This window comes from Homarus americanus, unplaced genomic scaffold, assembly GCF_018991925.1.
Source record: "Homarus americanus isolate GMGI-L3 unplaced genomic scaffold, GMGI_Hamer_2.0 scaffold36970, whole genome shotgun sequence".
Lineage (NCBI taxonomy): Eukaryota > Metazoa > Arthropoda > Malacostraca > Decapoda > Nephropidae > Homarus > Homarus americanus.
The window spans coordinates 4,133,820-4,148,880 of NW_024740094.1; the positions used below are offsets into that span (position 1 = coordinate 4,133,820).

The 15,061-nt window shown below is 36.7% G+C and overlaps 1 protein-coding gene across 1 annotated transcript in view; it reads right to left on the reverse strand.

The window, feature by feature from the left end:
• LOC121875174 overlaps positions 1-15,061 on the reverse strand; it is a gene marked incomplete in the record, with an annotated part of 178,084 nt that overhangs the window by 1,220 nt on the left and 161,803 nt on the right. Inside the window, 1 exon segment of the mRNA XM_042379611.1 lies at positions 14,619-14,779. Coding sequence (XP_042235545.1) covers positions 14,619-14,779 — 161 coding nt within the window.

Sequence of the window (15,061 nt, forward strand, 5' to 3'; positions counted from 1 at the left end):
GGTGGGGGATTAGTGGGTCTCATGACCTGAAGATGTCTTGAATAAACACAAAATCTAAAGTATTTTTAGGGAGATTGTGATAAGTATAAGTTTAAAAGAGCAAACTTGTATCCCTTCAACATTACATTACATAACATTTTATTTTATTTTATTTTTTTATTTATTTTTTTATTATTATTTTTTTTTTAACGGGGATTAGCCCACCCGGATACAGGTCACTGGCCCACATCGGGGCCTGGGGGGCGAAAATGTAATAATAATAATAATAATAATAATAATAATAATAATAATAATAATAATAATAATAATAATAATAATAATAGTCATAATAATTCATAATAAATCAAATTTATGATAAAACAAACAAAAATAAAATAATAAAATAATGATGATAATAATACAGTAACTGTAATAATAATGATAATGTTAATAATAAAGAACTATAAATACAAAAACGAAAAAAACATCAAAAGTGAGAAACGATATATGTATGTTGTGTTGTCAATGGTAAGAGAAACAATTGAGACCCTGCAATTGTGTGTAAATGAAGCAGAAAGTCAGATCAGCAACCTGGGACTTGGTCACAATTTTCATGATGCCATATGGCAGCAGGGTCTACCATTAGACAACACATTATGCTTCCAATATCTTCCCAGGCAGTAGTACCTCCCTGTTTGGTAGCTGCCTACTACCTACTACCTGAGTGAGAAAGCAGAAAGGTGTAGGTGATTAGAGAGATGGAGTGGAAAGGAGTGGTAACATGCACCAGTGTTGCCAAGCAATAAGCTCCTCAACAGCTGATCTTTTCATTCGCCTCCATGCAGCCACACAACAAGACCCTCCCTGGATGCTTGTTGTCTTAATTCCCATGTGTGTGTGTGTGTGTGTGTGCTACATTTGCACTTAGACAACTGATCAATGAATATGGAGACGCATTATACATTAGTAGTTATGTCAAGAACCTTCGAAAATGCAACCACAACTTCCGAGCAACCTCATAAATTATCACAACCTGTACTAAAATGTAGCAAGTTAATTACTAAAATTATGTATGGTGCAAAATAAGGGATGTTTATACTCAAATTAATCGTTATCTTACAAGAATTCCAGCAATGCAAGTTATATTCTCTTAACTCAAGTCAGTGGCATTTTATAAGCAAAAAAATTAAACCCCCTGCTTTTTATAATCCTTGAGTAAACGTTAATCTCCCCTCCTGGCTGTTGACACCCCACCTCCCCCCTCCTCCCAGCCAGAGTTGGGGGAGCAGACGGATTGATAATGATTAATGGGATGAATTTTGTTTTAGGCTAAAAGTTTTCTCTTATAAAATGTCACAGACTTGACTTAAGAGAATATAATTTACATTACTGGAATTCTTGTAAGATAATGATTAATTTGAGTATAAGCATCTCAAAGTTGCACAAGAGATAAAATTGTTAGTCCTTTAGCATTGAGCATTGAGTACAGTAATATGCTGCTCAAAACTATGGCTTTTTCACAAGGAAAACTGGTCAGGATATTATGGTATTTTATGTTACTGAGTATTTCATATAAATTCTTCTACCAGTACCCTTCACACACAGTAAAATACTTGTTTTTACCTTTTAATTCAGCTTGTTATTTAAGGATATGACATTGGAAATGTCTCAGAGAGGATCATTATGGCATAAAATTCATCTCTCTAACACAGTGGTTCTCAACCTTGTTTGCCCCATGCACCCCTTTCACCATATGTCAGAATGTCATTCCCCCCTCCTTTCCAAGATTGTCTGCCTCAAAAAGTGCATTCCAAATAATATGCATATAATACTGAAAATCCTTTATTTTTTCCATATTAGTATCAGTTTTCCCCCCCTGAAAAACCTGAGGGGGGGGAAATTCCCCCCTGGTTGAGAACCCCTGCTCTAACAGAAATACAGTAAGGATCATAACATTTGTTGTGAACTAAGCAGGAGGGAGAAGGGTGCATTGGGGGTACAAGTGACTGTGCGACCTGCCTCACTGTTTGTCTTTTGTACTGCTTCATTCATGATACAATATTGTTTATTTGTTTTTCATTAACTTGTAAAGATACGTTACTGTAATAATCTGTGATAATTAATACCTGTTCGGTATATACCTCAAAGGTAAAAAATGCCATTCAAGACATCTTCAGGTCATAAAACCCACTCATCCCCCACCTAACAATGGGTGACCTGACATTGCATCAAATCAGGTTAGTAACGTAACCCAAAAATCTCCCACCCAACCTTCATCACAAGTGTTAAGACAAGATTAGTTATGTACTACAGTCAGCTGAGGGAATGGTCTGCCTATTTGAGGCTAAAAATTACAGAATCAGCTTTATTACAATATACAGTCAACCCTCACTTTACGCGGTCCCACATTCCGCGTTTCCATGTTTACACGGTGCCCTACCAGAACCCAGGATGCTCACATTCCGCGGTGGGTGTACCCCTTTACACGGGTGAAGTATAATTTTTTTATTTAGCTCATAAAATTCATACAAATTATCCGGCCAGAATGTAATTTACATTGCTGGAATTCTTACAATATGATGATCATTTTGAATATAAACATCATATATTTTGCATTAGACATACAAATTTTAGATATAATGTTTACTCTGAGTAAATATGTTATCTTTTGTGCAAAATATATGACATTTATATTCAAAATATTCCTGGTCTTACAAGGAATCCAGCAATGTCAATTATATTATCCTAACTTTAGTTTGATTTATTATTTATTACTAAAAAGGTAAACAGTCTGGTATTCCCACACATTCATCTGTTAGGGAGGCTTGGTGGGGGGTGGGAGGGAGGGAGGGACCGGCGACCAACCACCTGGCACCATGGTGTGAAGAATATTTTTTTTTTTTTTTATTAACTGAAGATATTTGTTTTAGCTCATAAAATTCATAAAAATTACCCGGCCAGAATATAATTTACATTGCTGAAATTCTTACAATTTGATGATCATTTTGAATATAAACATCATATATTTTGCATTAGACATACAAATTTTAGATATAATGTTTACTCTCAGTAAATATGTTATCTTTTGTGCAAAATATATGACATTTATATTCAAAATATTCCTGGTTTTACAAGGAATCCAGCAATGTCAATTATATTATCCTAACTTTAATCTGAGGTATTATTTAATACTAAATGTTAAAATCTAGTTTTTTCACCCAACCTTTGTCTTGAAGGGAGGATTGGTGGGGGGTGGGGGGGGAGGGTTGGGACGGACCGACCATCTGCCGCTTGGAAGAGGGGGGAGGCAAGGTGGGGTACTTTGATTGACAGATAGTGTAGTGAAGAATATATATTTTTTTTTTATTAACTGAAGATATTTGTTTTAGCTCATAAAATTCATAAAAATTACCCGGCCAGAATATAATTTACATTGCTGAAATTCTTACAATTTGATGATCATTTTGAATATAAACATCATATATTTTGCATTAGACATACAAATTTTAGATATAATGTTTACTCTGAGTAAATATGTTATCTTTTGTGCAAAATATATGACATTTATATTCAAAATATTCCTGGTTTTACAAGGAATCCAGCAATGTCAATTATATTATCCTAACTTTAATCTGAGGTATTATTTAATACTAAATGTTAAAATCTAGTTTTTTCACCCAACCTTTCTCTTGAAGGGAGGATTGGTGGGGGGTGGGGGGGGGGAGGGTTGGGACGGACCGACCATCTGGCGCTTGGAAGAGGGGGGAGGCAAGGTGGGGTACTTTGATTGACAGATAGTGTAGTGAAGAATATTTTTTTTTTTATTAACTGAAGATATTTGTTTTAGCTCATAAAATTCATACAAATTACCCGGCCAGAATATAATTTACATTGCTGGAATTCTTACAATTTGATGATCATTTTGAATATAAACATCATAGATTTTGCATTAGACATACAAATTTTAGATAAAATGTTTACTCTGAGTAAATATGTTATCTTTTGTGCAAAATATATGACATTTGTATTCAAAATATTCCTGGTCTTACAAGGAATCCACCAATGTCAATTATATTATCCTAACTTTAGTTTGAGGTATTATTTATTACTATACCTGGTTTTCCCCCCAAAATTTCTCAGAGAGGGAAGAGCCAGCGAGTGTAGTGTGAGAAGTGGGGGAGGGAGTTGAGTCCATTATTTGAATGGACATTAACTTGGCGACTGTATTTCTCTATTTCTCTTAATTATTAATTGTGTGCCTGTACCATCATAAAATTAAGATGTTATTTTTACTAGAACATAGGTATTGTGTTGGAAAAAGTGGAGTTTGGGGGTCAGCTGGTCTCTATTTCATTTAATCCCATATGTTATGTTATTCACTTTACGCGTTTCTCACTTTCCGCGGTACCCAGTGGGTTACATTAACCGCGTTAAGTGAGGGTTGACTGTATACAGTGCAGAAGAACACTTGCCAACAGTGCATAACAGAGATGTGACCGATCGCCCAAGCGACTAATGAGCTGATCAGTGGTGAAGAGGATAAAAGTAACACAGCTCTATTCACACCCGTGTCATATAGGGCTTTGTTCTTTTTAAATACAGTGGAGTCTGCATTTACGCAGCTTTTGTTTACGCGGTGCCTTGCCAGAATGAAATGCTTTAATTACGCGGTAAATTTGGTCATTTACGCGGGTGAAGTATAATTTGTTTACTGTATTTACTAAAGATATTTGTTTTAGCTCATAAAATCCACAAAAATTACCTGGCCAGAATATAATTTACATTGCTGGAATTCTTATAAGATTGTGATTAGTTTAAATATAAACATCATAAAATTTGCATTAGACATACAAATTTTTAGATCTAATTTAAGAATTTTGCTTAGAAAGAGCAAAAATTTTATCTTTTGTGCAAAATATATGACGTTTATATTCAAAACATTCCTTGTCTTGCAAGGAATCCAGCAATGTCAATTATATTATCCTAACTTTAGTCAGAGGTATTATTTATTACTATACCTTAAAATCTAGTGTTTTCACCCAAACATTTCTCAGACAGGGCGTAGTCAGCGAGCGGTGGGAAGGGGGGGGTGGGAGAGTTGAGTCCATTATTTGAATGGACATTAACCGGGCGACTGTATTTCTCTTAAATATTAATTGTGTGTGCATACCATCATAAAATTAACATGTTATTTTTACTACAACATAGGTATTGTGTTGAATAAAAGTGGAGTTTGGGGGTCGGCCCAGTCTCTATTTCAATTAATCCCATATGTTCTGTTATTTAAGCGTTTCTCGTTTTACGCGGGCCTCCACGGGTTCAATTGACCACGTAAATGCAGACTCCACTGTACTGTATATTTATTAAACCAAACTTTTAGATAAAGCATTCAGGATAATTTTTATTAAAAATCGTGTAATGAAACTAGAACCGATTTTACCGACTCCAGTATTAACATTTCTTACGTTTTTTTTATATAAAAGAATGGAATTTCCATCACTATATCATATAGAAATATTTTGTTGAAGGTTACCTTATTGGAAACGTTTCATAGTGAATTTATTAAGGATTCTTATGGTATCAAATTCATCTCCCTATCACAATTAGCCACACATCACACATACACCCTAAATCACACACAAACACACCTTCCAACAACCACAAACACACACACCCCAACACCACTCACACAACTCCAGCAAGGGAATTAAGACACATCTGTTGTTTGTAACTGCATGGTAGCGAGTTAAATATCAGCTGTTGAGAAACGCTTGGCAACTCTCATTTCCACTCCATCTATCTATTTACCCACACCTTTCTGCTTTTTCACTCCATATTTTCAATTGTTATGTTTGTTATGTAATGTAATGTTAAATTGCTATGTAATGTAATGTTGAAAGGATACAACTTTGCTCATTTACACTTAAATCTGTACTTATCACAATCTCTCTATAGATACTTTAGGTTTAGTGTTTATTCAAGGCATTTTCAGGTTAGGAGACCCACTAATCCCCCCACCCAAGCAAGGGTGACCTGACATTCCATCAGGTCAGTGATATGAGACCACTAATCCCCCACCCTACCTTCACCTGACATCCCATCAGGTCAGGTCAGTTACACGAGACCCACTAATCCCCTACAACTCCATGGGAGTGGAAAATAACAGTCTTTGCTGTAACACACAGCTTCATTCATGCCCATATCCTACAGATTTCTCATTTTTAAATATATTTAACCAAAAGTTTATATCAACTATTCTGGATTATTATAGTAAAAAAGTTTCTAACTTAATTAGAAGTGTATTTATGGATTCCAGTAGTTTAGACTCAAGGAAAACATCTCCAGCACCCAGAAACATTCTGAGGAAGTGGGCTAGTGTGTGTCTGGGCAAGAGGTCAAGCTTAGACACCCGGAAACTTTTCCCAGCAACCGGAAAAGGTTCCGGGGATAAGGAATTTTTCCGGGTTTGAGAAAGTCAGCTTGTTACCCGTAAATCTCTCATCCCCCGAAAGTGCTCTGCACCAATTGTTTCGGCTAACGGGGATAGCACTGCACAGTAGAACCTCAATAAATCGGACTAATTGGGGCAGACCCCAAGTCCGAAACGGGGTGGTGGGCAGAGGGAAGTTGGAGATAACACTGCTTATCTGAACTGTTTAAAGAAAATCAGTTGTTATTATGTTATTACCGCACTTCAACAACTAAGGCCTTTAAGTGTATAACAAGGATATTAAAAGAATATTACATCAACAATAAAAAAATATGAAACAGAACTCTCTGGGTTGATAATCAGACATACCCCATAAGTCTGGTTGTCACCTAGATGATTGTTATTTAATGTAAAGTGTTATATGTTAGTAACCACAGAATTTGTCATATGAATAAAGAGAAAACTGTATACTGTACAGTACTGTAGGTAGTAGATACTAAGTAGCTACCAAACAGGGAGGTACTACCGCCTGGGAAGATATTGGAAGCATAATGTATTGTCTCATGGTAGACCCTGCTGCCATATGGCATCATGAAAATTGTGACCAAGTCCCAGGTTGCTGATCTGACTTTCTGCCTCATGTACACACAATTTCCGGGTCTCAATTGTTTCTCTTACTATTGACAACACAACATACATACAGTACAGAATAGTCTGGTTTTACGCGGAAGGCCATTTACGCGGCACCTGTCTTCTAGTTTGGTGAGAGAATGAAGCTCATCCTTGCCAAAGACCCAGTCAATCATCGCTACGAAGTGTCTAATAACCATCTGTTGAAATACCAGGAGCCCTATGTTCAGCTGTATCACGACCACATCAATGCTGGCCGTCAACAAAACATCACAGACTTCTTCAACCGCCAACCACCACAGCCAGCCCAAGTCAGTGATAGTAAGGATGGGGATGTGGACTTTGAGGTGTTTGACAAGGAGGCCCTGCTAGCCTCTGTGGTGGATAGAGATACAGGTGAGGGACACTAAACTGCCCTCTGCCTCGGAACCAACCCCCTAACCCTGTGTGCCCAGCCATCTCTTCTACTAATGTAAGTGTTAAAAAACCTAATATTATTGATATTTCTCTTATATATTGTGTGTGCATACCATCATAAAATTAAGATGTTAATTTTACTACAATGTAGAGTACAGTGACCCCTCCGTTAACGAACTCAATCCGTTCCAGAAGGTCGTTCGTTAACCGAAAAGTTCGTTAACCGAAACCATTGTTTCAATGGGTTTTTGGGTAATTGGATCCAGCTCACCGAAAATTTCCTAAATTCAACAAAAATGGTAGAAAAGTTCACTTACTTAGACGTGTGTATGTAGAAGGCTCCTGGATGATGATGATGATGATGATGATGATGATGATGATGATGATGATGGGATTTAGAATGGGGGTGGAGGAGAAAGAAGAAGAGAAGGCATTGGGGTGGAAGAGAAGTCACCCCATGGCACCATTTCACCCATAAAATTTTACCTCTCTGGTGTAATTCAAGATTATTTTCTTTAAATCAACACTGCACTGCATTATATATTGTCAATATGTAAAATATATTTCAAAATGATCAATAATTTGCTTGGAAACACAGAAAAAAAGCATTTAGTTGAAGAGAGTCTCAAGCAAGATGTTACCTCCAGTGAAAACAGAGAGAGACTAACTCCTGTTTGCTGTGTTAAGAGGCTGGATGCCACGCATTAAACTAGTCACTTTACCTTCAATTATGTTCAATAATTGTTAAAATGACTAAAAAATTGAATATTAAACTTTTAAAATTATTGAATAGTATAAACTTCTTGATATTTACGAAAATAGTAAGGAGTTTAAGCCCTAGAACCGATTAATGTATTGGCGGACTGATACTAAAGCTGGTTGCCCGGTCAGTGCAAGCGAAAACATGTTGAGGTCGGTTCGTAAGAACTTCGTTAACCGAATTGAAGATCCTTATGGAAGGCAGTTCGTTAATCGAAATTACGTTAACCGAGGTGTTCGTTAAACGAGGGGTCACTGTACTGTGTAGGCGATAGCCAAAAAAGGGTAGTCTGGCGGTCGGCCCAATCTCTATTTCAATTAATCCCATAGGTTCTGTTATTTTATTTACGTGTTTCGCTTTATACGCAAAACTCCATGGGTTTAATTAACCATGTGAAACCAGACTATACTGTACAGTAAATTGTTTCTCACTCTTGATCTTTTTCATTTTTGTATTTCTTTATGATTCTTTATTATTATTACAGTGTTGTCATTATTATTATTGTTATCAATATTATTTTATTATTTATATTTTTGTAGTTTTTTATTATAAATTTTACTTATCTAATATATTATTATTATAATAAAATTTTTACCCCCCAGGCCCCGATACGGATCAGTAACCTGTGCCCGGGTGGGCTAATCCCCGTATTTAAAAAAATAAATAAATAAAATAAAATAAAATAAAATTACCGTATATACTCGTCTATAACCCCCCCTCGTTTATAGGTCGACCCTGATTTTTTGACCAAGAAATCGTTAATTTATGATATTCCTCGTTTATAGGTCGACCCACGTTTTTTAGGGTAATGGAACAACAAAACCTTCTGTAAAAACGCTCTACATCCTATAAACTGAGGCTCGCCGTGCCTGAAACACCGAATGCCGAAGGCAAATTGTTTACCATTTATTATTACGACACTTTACACTGAAAAGAGGGTAGTTATAACAAAAATATTGTATATTTCCATTCAAGTATTTATTCAAGTCAATTAGGAGGGAATATTATTGTATTACAACAGTTTTTTAACTAAACCATTCGAAAAGCGATTACGGTAATCTTTTGAACGAAAGAAAGCGAAAGTCATTGTTTTCGTAACGATTTTATCTCACTTTCCACTGTAATACGTACGTAATTTCAGCAAAAATATTACATTTCCGTGAATGCATTATATCAAGCACAGTATGAATAGAATATCATTGTAATATAACAGAATTTTAACCGAAAACTATTAAATAAACGTGTAACATCTCAAGAACATCGGAAGCTTAGGTAAAGTCTTTTGTTTTCGTCATGTATTTTATCCTATTTTACATTGAAATACACCACGTTTCAGCAAAACTACAGTTTATTTCCGAGAATATATTCATTCAGGCGCAGTTTAGGTAAAATATAAGTGTGATGTAATAGTTTTTTAACTGAAAACGATTCGAAAAAAACGTACCCTCTAGCCCTGTTCAAGGAGAGGACTGGGAGAAGCTGTTTGGTGCTGCAGACGATGACAAGGAAAATTATTTTGATGGAATTTAATGAAAATATTCCGAAATATGGTATCGTAGTATTTATTCAAGTCAATTAGGATAGAATATTATTGTAATATAACAGTTTTTTAACTGAAAACCATTCGAAAAGCGATTACGGTAACATCTTTTGAACGAAAGAAAGCGAATGTCATTGTTTTCGTCACAATTTTATCCCACTTTCCACTGTAATACGTACGTCATTTCAGCAAAAATATTACATTTCCGTGAATGCATTATATCAAGCACAGTATGAATAGAATACCAATGTAATATAACAATATTTTAACCAAAACTATTAAAAAAACGAGTAACTTCTCTTGAACATCGGAAGGTTAGGTAAAATCCTTTGTTTTCGTTATGTATTTTATCCTATTTTACATTAAAATACATCACGTTTCAGCAAAACTACTATTTATTTCCGAGAATATATTCAATCAGGCGCAGTTTAGGTAAAATATACGTGTGATGTAACAGTTCTTTAACTGAAAACGATTCGAAAAACACGTGTACCGTCTAGCTGGTGGAGCGTGATGCGTCATGCATCGTTGTAAACAATAGGAGGTTGAAGTAGATTACCGGGTATTATATTAAGTGTGAAATATCGAAAAGGTTTTTATTACAGGTATTTTTTGTAGATCAATGAGAACTGTGATACCATATATGATATGATAAGTTAGCCTGTGCTAAGAACTTCAACATAGACTACTGAAAGCACGTTGTAAGGTAATTTAGCCTATTGTAGGTTGGTGAGCTTCATTTGCTGAAGGAACTGCACAACTTTTCATTACTAATTGGAACATATTTTACATTTCCATTGTTTACTGGCAGTAAATGGTAAATATTTTTCATGTCTGAAGCTAAAAGTTGCTCCTCACCCTTCCCATCATGCACGGGTTCAACCTAACAAAACTATTACACATGTATAGGACGACCCCCAATTTCTTGCCTAAAAATTTGGTCTTAAAAACTCGAACTATACACGAGTATATACGGTATAATACAGTGAACCCTTGAAGATCCGGACTACAAGGGGAGACCACCTGTCTGGAAAAGCTGATTGTCCGAATCTTCCAACGAATGTACTAAATGTATAAAAATGGTAAATAATGATATAAAAAAACACCAAAAAATACAGTACACATAATGTGTTGTCTAATGGTAGACCCTGCTGCCATATGGCATCACAAAAATTATGACAAAGTCCCAGGTTGCTGATCTGACTTTCTGCCTCATTTACACACAATTGCAGGGTCTCAATTAATTCTCTTATTTTGGCAACACAACATACATACAGTACTGTATATCGTTTCTTACTCTTGATTTTTTATTTATTTTTTATTTTTTTATTTATTTATGGTTATTATTATTATTACCATTTTATTAATTTTTTTTTGTAGAATTTTTATTGATTACTAATTTTTAGTACAGGGTACTTAGTAGGTCAGTGACCTGTGCCCGGGTAGGATAATGCTTGTATATGTATATGTATATGTGTGTGTATATATATATATATATATATATATATATATATATATATATATATATATATATATATATATATATATATATATATATATATATATATATATATATATATATATATATATATAATATACCCATGATTCCGACAACATTGTTTTACGACCCGACTGATTCATTATAAAGTCACCCAAAACGGACACTACTTTGTATGGCGCATCACCCTCTCTCATCTTGGAGCGCTACGCTCTTTCGTGAGCGTCACAGCGTCCCCAAGTGTTTTGTCCCCAGTCTTTGTTAAGCTTCCACAGCATACGTGCTTGCTTAAGTGTTTTTGCTATAAATACAGTACTGTAACCATTCAAAATGGCTCCCAAGCGCTCATCAAGTGTTAGTGATGCGAGTGATGTGAAGAAGAAATGCAAGACCATTAGCCTTGCTGCAAAAATGGAGATTTTAAACCGTTCTGAGAAAGGTGAACATGCTGTGGACATTGGTGTAGTATTAGGCCTAACCCCCACAACGGTGAGTACTATCCAGGAGGGAGAAACAACATCTTTACAACAGCCTGCAATGGAGGAGGAGCAAACAGCAGCCAAGGGGAACCCCTGACAGAGTGGGAAGGGGAGCCCCCTCCGGGTCTCAGTAACTTGCCACCCTCCTCCTCTACAATACCCACCACACACTCGCTCCACCTCTGCCCATCAGTGAGGACAATACAAAATGATCGTATTATCGTATTAAATATAAAAAATCCATTGAATTTATGTATATGTAATGTATTTTATGGGACAAAGGAAGGCTGGAGAATGTAACTAGAGTATTTTATCTAAATCTTTTGGGGAAAATTGATTCCGTTAATGTTGTATTTTATAATAACGCAACCATGACGTTAAGCGAGGACTTCCTGTATTATCCTGACTATTGGGGTTAGTTATACAGACTTTTTCCTGTGAAAAAGTCATAATTTTGAGCAACATAATACTGTACTCACTTTGTACTCAAATGTACTACACTAAAGGACTAAAATATTTATATTTTGCAAAATATGTAATATCTATACTCAAATTATTTGCTATCTTGCAAGGATTCAAGCAATGCAAGTTATATTCTGCTAAGTTAAGTCTGTGACATTTTATAAGATAAAAACTTTTAAGTCTAAAACTACCTTCACCCTCAGGAAAGGGGAGGTGAGGTATTGAGGTAAAACAAAGTTGTAGGAATCTTGGGTATCTAAAGAGTAGCTCGGAGTCTGTAGTGACCCTAGTCAGCCCTCCCCAGACATCAGGGAGGAAGATAACTGGGAAGTGATGACTCTCACAAAGATCATCCCAGATTTTCCCCCCAAAATCCATGCCTGCTGCTGCAGAGCTTAAGGAGAGGCCTAGGACAGTGAGTTCTTGTTTGCACATGGAAATGGGTTGGGGCACCAGTTTTTATGGTACACACCTCCACCATCCATCCAGCTTAACGTTACTACCCTCTTTAATGTTACCCACTTACAGTATCCCGGCTCCCACCCGTCCACCACTGCGGACATTGATGAAGAGATACAACATTGGATCAGATGTGCATCTCAAGCCTTTGGCAGACTCTGTACCCATATCTTCAGCTGTAGGGAGCTGAAATTATCTACAAGTTGCACGTATATCGAGCAGTGGTCCTTCCCACCCTGCTGTACAGCAGCAAGACATGGGTCACATACAGGAGGCACCTCAAGGCACTTGAAAACTGTCACCAATGTAGTCTATGTTCCATCCTCCGAGTTCGCTGGGAAAACAAGAGAACAAATGCCAGTATTCTCGCTGACACCAACTGTAGGAGCATCGAGGCTACCATTATCCATGAACAACTATGATGGACTGGCCATGTTACCCACATGGACTAAAAAGGTAAAAGTATAGTCTTATGCCAAACCTGAAAAAGTGCCAAATCGACCCCCCCCTCACCTGGGAGGCGATTACTCCACGCTTGGAGGAGCACCACAAAAGGTGTCAATACTTTTGAGTTAGCCTGACTGCAATCCAAGGCAGACAAGTTTCAACGCCGGAAAGATGCTGCTGCTGCCCCTCCGGCACTAGATGTAGCCCCCCCACATGTGCAACATCTGTGAACGACTCTGCTGGTCCCGTAACGGTCTCTATAGTCACCGTAAGTCTCACCAACTTAGGTGACATCCCTAATAACTCATATCATTGTATCCTAGCTAGATGATCATAATACTCAATTCCTGGTGGCAGCTAAATAGTAGTATTGGCAAATGTAGCACCAGTGTGAAAAGTGGCTGAAACTCTCTCTTTTACCTTTTTAAAGGAGATGCGCTTCTTAGCCCGTATGGTCAGCACTTCCTTTAGAAAGAGGAAGGTTTTACAGGACTTAGATGTTGATGCAAGTCCCTTTCCACAATGGAGGGCCTGTACACTCATGAAGTCCACATGAGGCACATACAGCAGGTAGGCCTTGTTTGATTCTGCAATAGTTTGTGGATACATGTTCAAACTTCTGGCAATAAAAACATCTTCTTGGCAGCTTGGTATAGAGTAAAGATTAGGCTGAAAACCTAATCTTAAGTCAATACCAAGCTGCCACCGGGTTCTCAGGAAGAGTTAATCGATTGAATGTGATGACCAGAGGGTGGTGTTAAAATTCCATCGACCTTTTTCTTGATTCTCTCTACCTTTATTACCTTATGGGTCGGCATATATGGCAGACACCATGGCAGACTAGGCTGGTGGAAAGATGCTACCAGCAAGCTCTCAAGGTTAGCAGCTCAAGAGAACCATTTAGTTTCAGCCCTCCCTGATGACCCTTCCAGTATGGGAAGCCCTTTTCTCCTTGAGGTGGAAGGGGGAACTAGCCCCCCCTTCCCACTAAACCTTCCCACCACAAGGCAGTTCCTGCTAGGGGGTATTGTGTAAATTTGATAATTTATGATGTTGTCTGGTACCTAACCTGCAAATTATCATGACTCCACTGTAAGAGGTTGAATAAATGTATATACAGGTGCTCCTTTACTTATAATGATTCATCTTACGAACTTTCAGAGATAAGAACAAACACATCCACATGTCCAAATGACTGTTAGATGCCTAAAAAATTAGAATAAGCTATTTAAACATTATTATTCTCTTAAAAGCTGCAAAGATATACTGTAATGTGCTGTATTTATGACTGGATATAGCTGTATAATACATCCATTATTTTTTTCCTTTTTTTACATTATGTTTGGTATTTACAAGGGTAAAGTTGGACTTAGGAACAAGCCTCGCTGCCTCGGTTAAAATTTTTTAGGGTAAGTAGAGGAACACCAGTACAGGTATTCCTTGATTTACAAAGGGTTCCATTCCTCATAACCATTAAGTAAATTATATTTTATAAGTACAATAAGGATTCAACTTGCCTGTTTTGGATTTTGGTGTGCAACAAGCCGAGGCATCTGTGAGGCAAACCCAACCACCAAGTGTCGTGCCATTGGGGAGAGACTGACACAGATAGTGTTAGGCGCAAAGATAAAGCTGTACAGAAGCTGTCCAAACGAACAATTTTCTAAACTGTACACTCCTGAAAAGCAACAAACACAATTATTTAATTACTAATTTTCATAATTTAGTTATTGTGGTGAGTTTTATTGTAAATATGTACGTAACAACCTCCATAGGCCACCTATGTCACTTGTTTGTTAGTGATTGATATTAGACATCAAAAGCTGATGCTTCAACTGGAGAGTGAGGCAGCTTCATTTGTGTATCCAGAGTTTCTGATCAAGTTGATTTCTTAGGAGTACCTGTGTTAACTTTATGTGATTCCACAGTTTTATTTACCTATAAAATTGAGAATGCTATA